This window comes from Tachyglossus aculeatus, chromosome 3, assembly GCF_015852505.1.
Source record: "Tachyglossus aculeatus isolate mTacAcu1 chromosome 3, mTacAcu1.pri, whole genome shotgun sequence".
Classification (NCBI taxonomy): Eukaryota; Metazoa; Chordata; class Mammalia; order Monotremata; family Tachyglossidae; genus Tachyglossus; species Tachyglossus aculeatus.
Window position 1 is genome coordinate 34307177 of NC_052068.1, and position 17297 is coordinate 34324473.

At 46.4% G+C, this 17297-nt stretch overlaps 1 protein-coding gene across 1 annotated transcript in view; it reads left to right on the forward strand.

The window, feature by feature from the left end:
* Positions 1-12997: 12997 nt before the first annotated feature.
* The window catches only part of BMS1 (BMS1 ribosome biogenesis factor), a 43693-nt gene continuing 39393 nt past the window's right edge, over positions 12998-17297 (forward strand). The window contains exons 1-2 of the mRNA XM_038743712.1: positions 12998-13020; positions 15678-15879. Coding sequence (XP_038599640.1) covers positions 15704-15879 — 176 coding nt within the window. The 5' untranslated portion in view covers positions 12998-13020; positions 15678-15703. The remainder of the gene's footprint in view (positions 13021-15677; positions 15880-17297) is intronic.

Genomic DNA, 17297 nt, shown 5'->3' on the forward strand with positions numbered 1-17297 from the left:
GACTGTCTCTAGATGTTGCCAATTTGTACTTCCCAAGCACTTAGTACAGTGCTCTGCACACGGTAAGTGCTCAATAAATATGATTGATTGATTGATTGATTGATTGATTGACTGTTCTCTGTCTCCCCCTTCTAGACTGTGAGCCCGCTGTTGGATAGGGACCGTCTCTAGATGTTGCCAAGCGCTTAGTCCAGCGCTCTGCACACAGTAAGCGCTCAATAAATACGATTGAATAAATGAATGAATGAATGAGTCAGAGGTCATGGGTTCTAATCCCTGTATATATGTATATATGTGTGTATGTTTGTACATATTTATTACTCTATTTATTTATTTATTTATTTTACTTGTACATATCTATTCTATTTATTTTATTTTGTTAGTATGCTTGGTTTTGTTCTCTGTCTCCCCCTTTTAGACTGTGAGCCCACTGTTGGGTAGGGACTGTCTCTATATGTTGCCAACTTGGACTTCCCCAGTGCTTAGTACGGTGCTCTGCACACAGTAAGCGCTCAATAAATACGATTGATTGATTGATTGATATACCTGTATATGTGTATATATGTTTGTATGTATTTATTACTCTATTTATTTATTCATTTTAATCCCCTCCTCCCGCCTTACCTCCTTCCCCTCCCCACAGCAACTGTATATATGTATATAAGTTTGTATGTATTTATTAGTCTATTTATTTATTTTATTTGTCCATATTTATTCTACTTCTTTTATTTTGTTAATATGTTTTGTTGTCTGTCTCCCCCTTCTAGACTGTGAGCCAGCTGTTGGGTAGGGACTGTCTCTATATGTTGCCGACTTGTACTTCCTAAGCGCTTAGTACAGTGCTCTGCACACAGTAAGCACTCAATAAATACGACTGAATGAATGCCAACTTGTACTTCCCAGGTGCTTAGTACAGTGCTCTGCACACAATAAGCGCTCAATAAATACGATTGAATGAATGAATGAATGAAAGAAGCTCATCATCTTGTGTACTAAGCGCTTAAATGGCAAGAGCCCGGCTTGGGTGTCAGAGGACGTGGGTTCTAATTCCACCTCCGCCACCTGTCTGCTGTGTGACCTTGGGCAAGCCACTGGACTTCTCTGGGCCTCAGTTCCCTCATCTGTAAAATGGGCATAATAATAATAATAATAATAATGATGGCATTTGTTAAGTGCTTACTATGTGCAAAGCACTGTTCTAAGCGCTGGGGGGGATACAAGGTGATCAGGTTGTCCCACGGAGGGCTCACAGTCTTCACCCCCATTTGACAGATGAAGTCACTGAGGCCCAGAGAAGTGAAGTGAGTTGCCCAAAGTCACGAAGCTGACAATTGGCAGAGCCAGGATTCGAACCCATGACCTCTGACTCCGAAGCCTGGGCTCTTTCCACCGAGCCACGCTGCTTCAGATCACATGGGGCTCGCTGTTTAAGGAGGAGGAGGAACAGGTGAATCCCCATTTGGCAGATGAGGGAACTGAGGCCCAGAGAAGTGAAGCGTCTTGCCCCAAGTCACCCAGCTGACAATTGGCGGAGCCGGGATTCGAACCCACGACCTCTGACTCCCAAGCCCGGGCTCTTCCCATTGAGCCACGCTGCTTCTCTAATGAAGACGGTGAGGCCCAGGTGGGCCAACCCGATGACCTTGTATCTCCTCCAGCGCTTAGAACAGTGCTTGGCACATAGTGAGCGCTTAACAAATACCAACATTATCACTATTTCAGTCAGTCAATCGTATTTCTTGAGCACTTACTGATTGCCGAGGACTTTACTAAGCGCTTGGGAGAATACCATATAACAATAGAACAGACAAGTTCCCTGCCTGCAATGAATTTATAGTCTAGAGGCAAGCTTCCTGTCTTCATCATCAATCGTATTTATTGAGCGCTTACTATGTGCAGAGCACTGTACTAAGCGCTTGGGAAGTACAAATTGGCAACATATAAAGAACAGACACGTTCCCTGCCCGCAATGAATTTATAGTCCAGAGGCGAGCTTCCCGTCTTCTTCGGAAGTTCCCTCTCTACCAACAACATTCACTTTTACAGCCGGAATCCGCTTGGTACAGTGCTCTGCACACAGTAAGCGCTCAATAAATGCGATTGAATGAATAATAATTGTGGGATTTGTTAAGTGTTTTCTATGAGAGGCACTGTACTAACTGCTGGGGTAATTACAGTATAATTAGGCCGGGCATAAATTCTTGCCCCACGTGAAACTCAGTCTATTAAGTATGCTCTCCATCTTTACTCTGCTACTCTCTGTCTTTATTCATTCATTTGATCGTATTTTTTTAATGGCATCTATTAAGCGCTTACTATGTGCAAAGCACTGTTTTAAGCGCTGGGGAGGTTACAAGGTAAATAATAATAATAATAATGATGGCATTTGTTAAGCGCTTACTATGTGCAAATCACTGTTCTAAGTGCTGGGGAGGTTACAAGGTGATCAGGTTGTCCCATGGCGGGGGCTCACAGTCCATCCCCATTTTACAAATGAGGGAACTGAGGCCCAGAGAAGTGAAGTGACTTGCCCAAAGTCACACGGCTGGCAACTGGCGGAGTCTGGATTTGAACCCATGACCTGTGACTCCAAAGCCCGGGCTTTTTCCACTGAGCCACGCTGCTTGTCTCACATGGGGCTCACAGTCTTAATCCCCATTTTACAGATGAGGGTATTCATTCATTCTATCGTATTTTTTTAATGGCATTTATTAAGCGCTTACTATGTGCAAAGCACTGTTTTAAGCGCTGGGGAGGTTACAAGGTAAATAATAATAATAATAATGGCATTTGTTAAGCACTTACTATGATGTGCAAATCACTGTTCTAAGCGCCGGGGAGGTTACAAGGTGATCAGGTTGTCCCATGGGGGGCTCACAGTCCATCCCCATTTTCCAGATGAGGGAACTGAGGCCCAGAGAAGTGAAGTGACTTGCCCAAAGTCACACAGCTGACAATTGGCGGAGTCTGGATTTGAACCCATGACCTGTGACCGCAAAGCCCGGCCTTTTTCCACTGAGCCACGCTGCTTGTCTCACATGGGGCTCACAGTCTTAATCCCCATTTTACAGATGAGGGTATTCATTCATTCTATCGTATTTTTTTAATGGCATTTATTAAGCGCTTACTATGTGCAAAGCACTGTTTTAAGCGCTGGGGAGGTTACAAGGTAAATTATAATAATAATAATGGCATTTGTTAAGCGCTTACTATGTGCAAATCGCTGTTCTAAGAGCTGGGGAGGATACAAGGTGATCAGGTTGTCCCATGTGGGGCTCACAGTCCATCCCCATTTTACAGATGAGGGAACTGAGGCCCAGAGAAGTGAAGTGACTTGCCCAAAGTCACACAGCTGACAATTGGCGGAGTCTGGATTTGAACCCATGACCTGTGACTCCAAAGCCCGTGCTCTTTCATTAATTCATTCATTCAATCGTATTTATTGAGCGCTTTATGTGTGCATAGCACTGTACTAAGCGCTTGGGAAGTGCAAGTTGGCAACATATAGAGATGGTTCCCTACCCAACAGTGGGCTCACAGTCTAGAAGTGGCTTTCCACTGAGACATGCTGCTTGTCCCACTGGGGGCTCACAGTCTTAATCCCCATTTTACAGATGAGGGAACTGAGGCCCAGAGAAGTGAAGTGACTTGCCCAAAGTCACCCAGCTGACAAGTGGCGGAGCCGGGATTAGAACCCATGACCTCTGACTCCAAAGCCCGGGCTCTCTCCACCGAGCCACGCTGCTTCTCTAATTTTATTGAGCGCTTAGTGTGTGCAAAACACTGTACTAAGGAGAGATTTCTTTCTTTTGGCCTCGCTGCTTTTTTAATTTTATTGAGCGCTTAGTGTGTGCAAACCACTGTACTAAGAAGAGATATCTTTCTTTTGGCCACGCTGCTTCTCTAATTTTATTGAGCGCTTAGTGTGTGCAAAACACTGTACTAAGGAGAGATTTCTTTCTTTTGACCACGTTGCTTCTCTAATTTTATTGAGCGCTTAGTGTCTGCAAACCACTGTACTAAGGAGAGATTTCTTTCTTTTGGCCACGCTGCTTTTCTAATTTTATTGAGCGCTTCGTGTGTGCAAAACACTGTACTAAGGAGAGATTTCTTTCTTTTGGCCACGTTGCTTCTCTAATTTTATTGAGCGCTCAGTGTGTGCAAACCACTGTACTAAGGAGGGATTTCTTTCTTTTGGCCACACCGCCTCTCTAATTTTATTGAGTGCTTAGTGTGTGCAAAACACTGTACTAAGGAGAGATTTCTTTCTTTTGGCCACGTTGCTTCTCTAATTTTATTAAGGGCTTAGTGTTTGCAAAACACCGTACTAAGGAGAGATTTCTTTCTTTTGGCCACGCTGCTTCTCTAATTTTACTGAGCGCTTAGTGTGTGCAAAACACTGTACTAAGGAGAGATTTCTTTCTTTTGGCCACACTGCTCCTCTAATTTTATTGAGCGTTTAGTGTGTGCAAAACACTGTACTAAGGAAAGATTTCTTTCTTTTGGCCACACCACTTCTCTAATTTTATTGAGGGCTTAGTGTGTGCAAAACACTGTACTAAGGAGAGATTTCTTTCTTGGTCACGCTGCTTCTCTAATTTTATTGAGCGCTTAGTGTGTGCAAACCACTGTACTAAGGAGAGATTTCTTTCTTTTGGCCACGCTGCTTCTCTAATTTTATTGAGCGCTTAGTGTGTGCAAACCACTGTACTAAGGAGAGATTTCTTTCTTTTGGCCACCCTGCTTCTCTAATTTTATTGAGCACTTAGTGTGTGCAAAACACGGTACTGAGGAGAGATTTCTTTCTTTTGGCCACGCTGCTTCTCTAATTTTATTGAGCGCTTAGTGTGTGCAAACCACTGTACTAAGGAGAGATTTCTTTCTTTTGGCCACACTGCTTCTCTAATTATACTGAGCGCTTAGTGTGTGCAAACCACTGTACTAAGGAGAGATTTCTTTCTTTTGGCCACGCCGCTTCTCTAATTTTATTGAGGTCTTAGTGTGCGCAAAACTCTATACTAAGGAGAGATTTCTTTCTCGGCCACGCTGCTTTTCTAATTTTATTGAGGGCTTAGTGTGTGCAAAACACCGTACTAAGGAGAGATTTCTTACTTTTGGCCACTCTGCTTTTTTAATTTTATTGAGCGCTTAGTGTGTGCAAAACACTGTACTAAGGAGAGATTTCTTTCTTTTGGCCACACTGCTTCTCTAATTTTATTGAGCACTTAGTGTGTGCAAAACACTGTACTGAGAGATTTCTTTCTTGGCCACACTGCTTCTTTAATTTTATTGAGCACTCAGTGTGTGCAAACCACTGTACTAAGGAGAGATTTCTTTCTTTTGGCCACGCCGCTTCTCTAATTTTATTGAGTGCTTAGTGTGTGCAAAACACCATACTAAGGAGAGATTTCTTTCTTTTGGCCACGTTGCTTCTCTAATTTTATTAAGCGCTTAGTGTTTGCAAAACACCGTACTAAGGAGAGATTTCTTTCTTTTGGCCACGCTGCTTCTCTAATTTTATTAAGCGCTTAGTGTGTGCAAAACACTGTACTAAGGAGAGATTTCTTTCTTTTGGCCATGTTGCTAATTTTATTGTGCGCTTAGTGTGTGCAAAACACTGCACTAAGGAGAGATTTCTTTCTTTTGGCCACGCTGCTTCTCTAATTTTATTGAGCGCTTAGTGTGTGCAGAACACTGTACTAAGGAGTCATTTCTTTCTTGGCCATGTTGCTTCTCTAATTTTATTGAGCGCTTAGTGTGTGCAAAACACTGTACTAAGGAGAGATTTCTTTCTTTCGGCTATGCTGCTTCTTCAATTTTATTGAGCGCTTAGTGTGTGCAAACCACTGTACTAAGGAGAGATTTCTTTCTTTTGGCCACGCTGCTTCTCTAATTTTATTGAGTGCTTAGTGTGTGCAAAACACCATACTAAGGAGAGATTTCTTTCTTTTGGCCACGTTGCTTCTCTAATTTTATTAAGCGCTTAGTGTTTGCAAAACACCGTACTAAGGAGAGATTTCTTTCTTTTGGCCACGCTGCTTCTCTAATTTTATTAAGCGCTTAGTGTGTGCAAAACACTGTACTAAGGAGAGATTTCTTTCTTTTGGCCATGTTGCTAATTTTATTGTGCGCTTAGTGTGTGCAAAACACTGCACTAAGGAGAGATTTCTTTCTTTTGGCCACGCTGCTTCTCTAATTTTATTGAGCGCTTAGTGTGTGCAGAACACTGTACTAAGGAGTCATTTCTTTCTTGGCCATGTTGCTTCTCTAATTTTATTGAGCGCTTAGTGTGTGCAAAACACTGTACTAAGGAGAGATTTCTTTCTTTCGGCTATGCTGCTTCTTCAATTTTATTGAGCGCTTAGTGTGTGCAAACCACTGTACTAAGGAGAGATTTCTTTCTTTTGGCCACGCTGCTTCTCTAATTTTATTGAGTGCTTAGTGTGTGCAAAACACCATACTAAGGAGAGATTTCTTTCTTTTGGCCACGTTGCTTCTCTAATTTTATTAAGCGCTTAGTGTTTGCAAAACACCGTACTAAGGAGAGATTTCTTTCTTTTGGCCACGCTGCTTCTCTAATTTTATTAAGCGCTTAGTGTGTGCAAAACACTGTACTAAGGAGAGATTTCTTTCTTTTGGCCATGTTGCTAATTTTATTGTGCGCTTAGTGTGTGCAAAACACTGCACTAAGGAGAGATTTCTTTCTTTTGGCCACGCTGCTTCTCTAATTTTACTGAGCGCTTCGTGTGTGCAAAACACTGTACTAAGGAGAGATTTCTTTCTTTTGGTCACGTTGCTTCTCTAATTTTATTGAGCGCTTAGTGTCTGCAAACCACTGTACTAAGGAGAGATTTCTTTCTTTTGGTCACACTGCTCCTCTAATTTTATTGAGCGCTTAGTGTGTGCAAAACACTGTACTAAGGAAAGATTTCTTTCTTTTGGCCACACCGCTTCTCTAATTTTATTGAGTGCTTAGTGTGTGCAAAACACTGCACTAAGGAGAGATTTCTTTCTTTTGGCCATGCTGCTCCTCTAATTTTATTGAGCGCTTAGTGTGTGCAAAACACTGTACTAAAGAGAGATTTCTTTCTTGGTCTGAGGCACTTTTGGTTTATCTGCTTTTCGGTATCTGACTTTGGTTGGGAAAGTTTTGCCCGGTTTGCTGTCCTCTGGACTGGAAACTAGTTGTGGGCAGGGGATGGGCCTGTTTACTGTTATAGTGTATTCTCCCAAGCGCTTAGTACAGTGCTCTGCACACTGTAAACGCTCAATAAATACCATCGAATGAATAAGGAAGAGAAAGGACAGGTGTTGAATCCCCATTTTGCAGATGCCCGCTGTTGGGTAGGGACCGTCTCTATATGTTGCCAACTGGTACTTCCCAAGCGCTTAGTACAGTGCTCTGCACACTGTAAACGCTCAGTAAATACCATCGAATGAATAAGGAGGAGAAAGGACAGGTGTTGAATCCCCATTTTGCAGATGCCCGCTGTTGGGTAGGGACCGTCTCTATATGTTGCCAACTGGTACTTCCCAAGCGCTTAGTACAGTGCTCTGCACACTGTAAACGCTCAGTAAATACCATCGAATGAATAAGGGAGAGAAAGGACAGGTGTTGAATCCCCATTTTGCAGATGCCCGCTGTTGGGTAGGGACCGTCTCTATATGTTGCCGACTTGTAGTAATAATAATGATGATATTTGTTAAGCGCTTACTATGTGCAAAGCGCTGTTCTAAGCGCTGGGGAGGTAACAAGGTAATCAGGTTGTCCCACGGGGGGCTCACAGTCTTCATCCCCATTTTACAGATGAGGGAACTGAGGCCCAGAGAAGTGAAGTGACTTGCCCAAAGTCACACAGCTGACCGTTGGCGAAGCCGGGATTTGAACCCATGACCTCTGACTCCAAAGCCCGGGCTCTTTCCCCTGAGCCACTGTGCTTCCCAAACGCTTAGTACAGTGCTCTGCACACAGTCAGCGCTCAATAGATACAACTGAATGAATGAATAAATGAATGAACGTGTCTGCTAACTCTGTTGTATTATACTTTTGTTGTCTGTTTCCCCCTTCTAGGCTGTGAGCCCGCTGTTGGGTAGGGACTGTCTCTATATGTTGCCAACTTGGACTTCCGAAGCGCTTAGTACAGTGTTCTGCATACAGTAAGCGCTCAATAAATACGATTGATTGATTGACCGTCTCTATATGTTGCCGACTTGGACTTCCCAAGCGCTTAGTACAGTGCTCTGCACACAGTAAGCGCTCAATAAATACGATTGATTGATTGACCGTCTCTATATGTTGCCAACTTGGACTTCCCAAGCGCTTAGTACAGTGCTCTGCACACAGTAAGCGCTCAATAAATACAACTGATTGATTGACCGTCTCTATACATTGCCAACTTGGACTTCCCAAGCACTCAGTACAGTGCTCTGCACACCGTAAGCGCTCAATAAATACGATTGATTGATTGATTGATTGACCGTCTCTATATGTTGCCAACTAGGACTTCCCAAGCGCTTAGTACAGTGCTCTGCACACAGTAAGCGCTCAATAAATATGATTGATTGATTGATTGATTGACCGTCTCTATATGTTGCCAACTTGGACTTCCCAAGCGCTCAGTACAGTGCTCTGCACACCGTAAGCGCTCAATAAATACGATTGAATGAATTGTCCAAGGCCCCAAAGCAGAAGTAGAATTAAAACTCGGGTCCTCTGTCTCCTAGGACTAGGTTCTTTCCTTCAGGCCAGACTACTTTTCACCGCTTTAGCAGGGCTAAAGGCAAGGAAAAAAGATACTTATTGGACAGACAGACCAGGAACTGCTTTCTTTAGCACCAACTCTGGTCCAGAATGCAAGAGTGGCTCAATGGAAAGAGCCCGGGCTTTGGAGTTCAGAGGTCATGGGTTCAAATCCCGCCTCCGCCAACTGTCAGCTGTGTGACTTTGGGCAAGTCACTTCACTTCTCTGGGCCTCGGTTACCTCATCTGTAAAATCAATCAATCAATCGTATTTATTGAGCGCTTACTGTGTGCAGAGCACTGTACTAAGTGCTTGGGAAGTACAAGTTGGCAACATACAGAGACGGTCCTTACCCTACAATGGGCTCACAGTTTAGAAGGGGGAGACAGACAACGAAACAAAACATGTAGACAGGTGTCAAAACCACTAGAATAAACAGAATTATAGCTATATGCACATCATTCATTCATTCAGTTGTATTTATTGAGCGCTTACTGTGTGCAGAGCACTGTACTAAGCGCTTGGGTAGTCCAAGTTGGCAACCTCTAGAGACGGTCCCTACCCAACAGTGGGCTCACAGTCTAGAAGGGGGAGACAGAGAACAAAACCAAACATACTAACAAAATAAAATAAATAGAATAGATACGTACAAGTAACATAAATAAATAAATAGAGTAATAAATATGTACAAGCATATATCCATATATACAGGTGCTGTGGGGAAGGGAAGGAGGTAAGACGGGGGGATGGAGAGGGGGACGAGGGGGAGAGGAAGGAAGGGGCTCAGTCTGGGAAGGCCTCCTGGAGGAGGTAAAATGGGGATGAAGACTGTGTGAGCCCCCCGTGGGACAAACTGATCACTTTGTAAATTCCCCAGCGCTTAGAACAGTGCTTTGCACACTGTATGTGCTTAATAAATGATATTATTATTATTATTATTATTATTATTAAGAGTGTCTGATTTCTGATTCCACCGCAAGATTAACAATCAGCAGCGGGAAGTAGAAAGAGCATAGTCCCGGGGGTTTCAATCGCAGCTCTATTGCTTGTCTGTCGTGAGACCTTGGACAAGTCACTTCATTCCTCTGTGCCTCCGTTGCCTCATCTGTAAAATGGGGATTAAATTCCCCTTCTGCCTCCCTCTTTGAGAGTGAGTCACTTCTAGACCGTGAGCCCACTGTTGGGTAAGGACCGTCTCTATACGTTGCCAGCTTGGGACTTCCCAAGCGCTTAGTACAGTGCTCTGCACACAGTAAGCGCTCAATAAATACGATTGAATGAATGAATGAGTCCCATGTGGGCTAGGGATCCAGTCAGGCCTGATCTTCTTGTAGTCATTCATTCATTCATTCAATCGTATTTATTGAGCGCTTACTGTGTGCAGAGCACTGTACTAGGCGCTTGGGAAGTCCAAGTTGGCAACATATAGAGACGGTCCCTACCCAACTGTGGGCTCACGTCCCAGCGTTTAGCAGATCGTAAGTACTTAATAAATACCATTATTGTTACTATTATCAGGCACAGAACAGTGCTTGGCACGTCGTAAGCACTTACCAAGTACTATAGTTATTATTAATTATTATTATTATTATTAGCTAGGCTTGAATTTGATGAGGCAGAGGAGTGGAGGAGGAGGAGAAACAGTGTGGCTCGGTGGAAAGAGCCCGGGCTATGGAGTCGGAGGTCGTGGGTTCAAATTCTGACTCCGCCAATTCATTCATTCATTCATTCGGTCGTATTTATCGAGCGCTTACTGTGTGCAGAGCACTGTACTAGGCGCTTGGGAAGTACAAGTTGGCAACATATAGAGACGGTCCCTACCCAACAGCGGGCTCACAGTCTGGAAGGGGGAGACAGGCAACAAAACACAACATATTAACAAAATAAAATAAATAGAATAAATATGTACAAATAAAATAGAGTAATAAATCTGTCAAACATATATACATATATACAGGTGCTGTGGGGAGGGGAAGGAGGGAAGGGGGGGCTTAGTCAGACAGCAAGAGGGGATGTGAGATTTTTCTCTGGTCCCTTCTCCCGCTGAAGGAAAACCACTTTATTTTATTAGTGCACCGACAACGAAACGAAATAACCGAGGAATATATTGTGTTTTTAGGCTGTCTTGGAGCTAAAAACCAGAGTAAAGGAGCACAGCCTCCCCCGACCTCGCCTACTCTCTGAGAGGGAAAAATGGGAGTTTGCATTGGACGACTTTCCTTCGGTAAAACCCCAACAGAGCGCACAAAATCAGTAGGGAGCTGAGTTCTAACCCACATTGCTCCTTAATGAAGACCTTCAGTAAGATAAGTTTATTTATTTTACTTGTTCATATACTATTTATTTTATTTTGTTAATATGTTTTGTTGTCTGTCTCCCCTTTCTAGACTGTGAGCCCACTGTTGGGCAGGGACCGTCTCTCTAGGTTGCCAACTTGTCCTTCCCAAGTGCTTAGTACAGTGCTCTGCGCACAGTAAGCGCTCAATAAATACGATTGAATGAATATGTTTGTACATATTTATTTTACTTGTACATATTTGCTATTCTATTTATTATATGTTAATATGTTTGGTTTTGTTGTCTGTCTCCCCCTTCTAGACTGTGAGCCCGCTGTTGGGTAGGGACCGTCTCTCTATGTTGCCAACTTGTACTTCCCAAGCGCTTAGTGCAGTGCTCTGCACTCAGTAAGCGCTCAAATAAATACTATTCTATTTATCTTACGTTTGGTTTTGTTGTCTGTCTCCCCCTCCTAGACTGTGAGCCCGCTGTTGGGTAGGGACTGTCTGTCTAGGTTGCCAACTTGTACTTCCCGAGCGCTTAGTGCAGTGCTCTGCACACAGTAAGTGCTCAATAAATAAATAAAATAATATTTATTTTACTTGTACATATTTACTATTCTATTTATTTTATGTTGTTAATATGTGTTGTTTTGTTGTCTGTCTCCCCCTTCTAGACTGTGAGCCCGCCGTTGGGTAGGGACCGTCTCTATATGTTGCCGACTTGTACTTCTCGAGTGCTTAGTGCAGTGGTCTGCATACAGTAAGTGCTCAATAAATAAATAACATAATATTTATTTTACTTGTACATATTTACTATTCTATTTATTTTATGTTGTTAATATGTGTTGTTTTGTTGTCTGTCTCCCCCTTCTAGACCGTGAGCCCGCTGTTGGGTAGGGGCCGTCTCTAGATGTTGCCAACTTGGACTTCCCAGCGCTAAGCACAGTGCTCTGCACAAAGTAAGCGCTCAGTAAATACTATTCTATTTATTTTATGTTGTTAATGTGTGTTGTTTTGTTGTCTGCCTCCCCTTTCTAGACTGTGAGCCCGCTGTTGGGCAGGGACCGTCTCTATCTGTTGTCAACTTGTCCTTCCCAAGCGCTTAGTACAGTGCTCTGCACACAGTAAGCGCTCAGTAAATACTATTCTATTTATTTTATGTTGTTAATGTGTGTTGTTTTGTTGTCTGTCTCCCCTTTCTAGCCTGTGAGCCCGCTGTTGGGCAGGGACCGTCTCTATCTGTTGTCAACTTGTCCTTCCCAAGCGCTTAGTACAGTGCTCTGCACACAGTAAGCGCTCAGTAAAAACTATTCTATTTATTTTATAATAATAATAATGATGTTATTTATTAAGCGCTTACTATGTGCAAAGCACTGTGCTAAGTTTATATTGTTAATATGTGTTGCGTTTTGTTGCCTGTCTCCCCCTTCTAGACTGTGAGCCCAATGTTGGGTAGGGACTGTCTCTATATGTTGTCAACTTGTCCTTCCCAAGCGCTTAGTACAGTGCTCTGCACACAGTAAGCGCTCAGTAAACACTATTCTATTTATTTTATGTTGTTAATGTGTGTTGTTTTGTTCTCTGTCTCCCCCTTCTAGACTGTGAGCCCACTGTCGGGTAGGGACCGTCTCTAGATGTTGCCAACTTGTCCTTCCCAAGCGCTTATCACAGTGCTCTGCACACAGTAAGCGCTCAATAAATACGATTGAATGAATGAATGACTGCCCGCCTCTGGGGAGGGCGGGCGGTGATTGGGTCGTTGGGCCCGTGTGCCCCCGGGAAAGGCGTCCCCCGCGCTTCCGGCGGAAGTGGGGGGGGCAGTTCCGGCCCCTCGGCGCGGAGACCGCGGTTCCCACCCGGAAGGAGAACAACAGCCCTCCTCCCCCCTCCCGCCGGGCCCCCCACTTCCGCTTCCGCTTCCGCCCGGAAGTCGCGTGGCGCCCCTCCCCCCTCGCCCCCCCCCATCCCGTGGGCCCGTTGGAGAAGCACAGCAATCGTAGGTCTGTTTGTCTGGGCGTGTTTTATTACTCGCGTGTTATTTATAAATGCGTAAAATCAATCAATAGAGTAATGAACACGTAAAATCAGTCAATAGAGCGATAATATTGATTGATTTTACGTGTTTATTACTCTGTTGATTGATTTTACGTGTTTATTACTCGGTTGATTTATTTTGCTGGTGCCTATTTAGTATTCTGTTTATTTTATTCGGTTAATACGTTCTGTTTCGTCGTCCGTCTCCCCCTTCTAGACGGTGAGAATGAGGAGGGAGGAGGAGGAGGAGGAGGGGGGAGGAGGGAGGAGGAGGAGGAAGAGGAGGGAGGAGGAAGAGGAGGAGGAGGGAGGTGATAGGGAAGAGGAGGAGGGGGAAGGAGGAGGTGGAAGGGAAAAGGAGGAGGAGGGGGGAGGAAGGGGGGAGGGAGGAGGAAGAGGAGGAGGGGAGGAAGAGGTGGAAGGGGGGAGGAGGAGGGAGGTGGAAGAGGGAGGAGGAGGGGAGAGAAAGAGGGAGGAACAGCTGGAGGGGGAGGGAGAGAGGGGAAGAGGAGGAGGAAGAGGGAGGTGGGAGGTGAAGGGGAAGAGGAGGAGGGGGGAGGTGGAAGGGAAGAGGACGAAGGGGGGAGAAGGAGGCGGAAGAAAAGAGGGAGGAGGAGAAGGAGGGAGGAACAGCTGGAGGGGGAGGGGGAAGGGAAGAGGAGGAGGGAGGTGGGACGTGAAAGGGAAGAGGAGGAAGAGGGAGGTGAAAGGGTGGAAGAGAAGGTGGGAGGTGGAAGGGGGTGAAGGAGGGAAGATGGGGAGAAGGAGGGAGGAATAGCTGGAGGGGGAGGTGGAAGGGAAGAAGAGGAGGAGGGAGGAGGAGAAGGGAGGTGAAAGGGAAGAGGAGGGGGGAGGAGGAGGTGGAAGGGGGGAGAGGAGGAGGGAGGTGGAAGAGGGAGGAGGAGGTGGAAGGGAAGAGGGAGGAGGAGGGGAGAGAAAGAGGGAGGAACTGCTGGAGGGGGAGGGAGAGAGGGGAAGAGGAGGAAGAAGAGGGAGGTGGGAGGTGAAAGGGAAGAGGAGGAGGGAGGTGGGAGAGAAGAGGAGGAAGGGGGGAGAAGGGGGTGGAAGAAAAGAGGGAGGAAGAGAAGGAGGGAGGAACAGTTGGAGGGAGGGGGGAAGGGAAGAGGAGGAGGGAGGTGGGACCGTGAAAGGGAAGAGGAGGAGGGAGGTGGGAGAGGGTGAAGGAGGGAAGACGGGGAGAAGGAGGGAGGAATAGCTGGAGGGGGAGGTGGAAGGGAAGAGGAGGAGGGAGGAGGAGAAGGGAGGTGAAAGGGAAGAGGAGGAGGGAGGCGGAAGAGAAGAGGGAGGAGGAGGGGGGAGAAAGAGGGAGGAACAGCTGGAGGGGGAGGTGGAAGGGAAGAGGAGGAGGAGAAGGGAGGTGGAAGGGAAGGGGGGGAGAAGGGAGGGGGAAGGGAAAAGGAGGGAGGTGGAAGAGAAGTGGGAGGAGGAGCCGGGAGAAGGAGGAAGGAACAGCTGGAGGGGGAGGTGAAAGGGAAGAGGAGGAGGGAGGTGAAAGGGGAGGGGGGAGAAAGAGGGAGGAACAGCCGGAGGGGGAGGTGGGAGGGGAGGTGGGAAGGAGGAGCAAGGGAGGAGAAGGAGGGAGGAACGGCTGGAGAGGGAGGTGGAAGGGAAGAGGAGGAGGGAGGAGGAGGGGGGGAGAGGGAGGTGGAAGGGGGGAGGAGGAGGGAGGAGGAGGGGGAAGAGCAGGAGAGGGAGAAGGAAGGGAAGAGGAGGAGGGAGGAAAAGGAGAGGGAGGGGGGATGGTGGGGAGAAGGAGGGAGGAAGACCTGGAGAGGAAGGAGGAAGGGAAGGGAGGGGGAGAGGATGGGGGGAGTGAAGGAGGAAGAGCAGGAGAGGGAGGAGGAGGAGGAGGGAGCAAGAGAGAAGGAAGTGGGGAGAAGAGGTGGAGGGAGGAGGGGGAGGGGGAAATCTTCCATGATTGTGGCATTGCTTGATAATAATGATAATAATTGTCATTCATTCAGTCGTATTGAGCGCTTACTGTGTGCAGAGCACTGGACTAAGCGCTTGGGAAGTACAATCTGGCACCATAGAGAGACGGTCCCTACCCAACAGCGGGCTCACAGTTCGTTAAGCACTTGCTATGCGCCAGGAACTGTACTAAGCCCTGGGATAGATACGAGATGATAACGGGGTTGGACGCGGTCCCTGTCCCGCCTAGGGCTCAAGGTCTTAATCCCGGTTTTACAGATGAGGGGAACCGAGGCTCAGAGAAGCTAAAGTGACTTGCCCAAGGCCACGCAGCGGACAAGCAGCGGAGCCGGGATTAGAAGCCGGGTCCTCCGTCCCACGGGCGCATCCTCTTGAATCTGGGAATTGCGTTTTTAAAGCTTCCTCGCATCCCCGTTAGAAGCAAAGGGCCTTCTCGGCATTCTGTGAGGCCTGTTTGTGTTGATTGGGTCTCATTCCTGATGTCAGGATCCAGTCCCTTTTTTCCCCCACTTACACTCTGTGAACTCCTTGAGGGCCTGGAACCGTATCTACATATTCCCTCCCAGCCCTTAGTAGGTGCTTCTTCATACCCAGTAAACACTTAATGCTGCTGCTGCTACTTTGGTGGTTTTATTTCATGAAACCTTTTGTCCCTGGACCCGACTGGCAGCCGACCGCTGGGAAACGTCAGCAGACATGGAGGACAAGGACCCGAAAAAGCATCGCAAGAAGCAGAGCGGGCCAAAAGCGGACAAGAAGAAGAAAAGACACCTGAAAGACCTCGGACTTGGAGACGAGGAAGATGCCCGCAAAAGAAACCCCAAAGCCTTCGCGGTCCAGTCCGCCGTGCGGATGGCCAGAGCCTTCCACAGGTACGGGGAGGGGGCTTTGCCGCGATTTCGAGCTCGGTGGTTATCCGGCCAAGCGATTCTCCGATTCCCTGGTTCTGAAGAGGGATAAAGGACTTGAATTATCTAGACTGTAAACTCTGGGCTGTAAGCTTATCCTCTAGCTTGTTGTGGGCATTGTTGTGTTGTACTCTCTCAAGCTCTTAGCGTGGCACTCTGCACACAGTAAGCCCTCAATAACCACGATCGATCTGCTGATGATGCTTAGCACAGTCGTGTCCTTTCGAAAGACTAACCATTCCAAACTCAGGTTTGGAGGTTCGCCTGCTTTCTAATTAGTCCTTGGATTTTTTTTTTCCTGAAACCTCTAGCAATAAGAATCATCGTAATAATGGTATTTAAGCGCTTACTGCGTGCCAAGCACCGCGCTGAGTGGTAGGGTAGATATAAGGTAGATGAGTCACAGTCCCTGTTCCACATGGAACAGAAGGAGGGAGAACATTTATCATTCCCATTTTACAGAATCAATCAATCAATCGTATTTATTGAGCGCTTACTATGTGCAGAGCACTGTACTAAGCGCTTGGGAAGTACAAATTGGCATCACATCACAGAAGAGACTGGGACGCAGTGAGATTTTAGCCGCTTGCCCGAGGTCCCACCACAGGCGGATGGCCGAGTCAGCCCTCTCGTCTTTCCGTGAGAAGCAGCGTGGCCTCGGGGATAGACCGCGGTCCTGGGTTCTAATTCCACTGCAGCTGGGTGCTTGCGTGTCGTTGGGCGAGTCACGTCACTTGTTTGGGCCCCGGTTACCTCCTAAGCCCGTTGTGGGCAGGGATTGTCTCTCTCTACTGCTGTATCGCACTTTCCAAGCGCTCAGTACAGTCCTGTACCCACAGTAAGTGCTCAAGAAATGCGATTGAATGAATATATAATAATTATGATGGCATTTGTTAAGCGCTTACTATGCGCAAAGCACTGTTCTAACCGCTGGGGAGGCTACAAGGTGATCAGGTTGTCCCATGGGGGGCTCACAGTCTTAATTCCCATTTTACAGATGAGGTAACTGAGGCACAGAGAAGTGAAGTGACTTGCCCAAAGTCACACAGCTGACAAGTGGCGGAGCCAAAAGGGGATTGAGACTGTGAGCCCCACGAGGGACAGGGACTCTCCAACACGATTTGTTTGTATCCACCTCAGCGCTTAGTACAGTGCTTGGCACATAGTAAGCGCTTGACAAATACCACAGTTGTTGTTATTATTGCTAATAAATAATAATAATAATAATAATGGCATTTGTTAAGCGCTTACTATGTGCAGAGCACTGTTCTAAGCCTTGGGGGGGATACAAGGTGATCAAGTTGTCCCACGTGGGGCTCACAGTCTTAATCCCCATTTTACAGATAAGGTAAGGGAGGCTCGGAGAAGTTAAGTGACTGGCC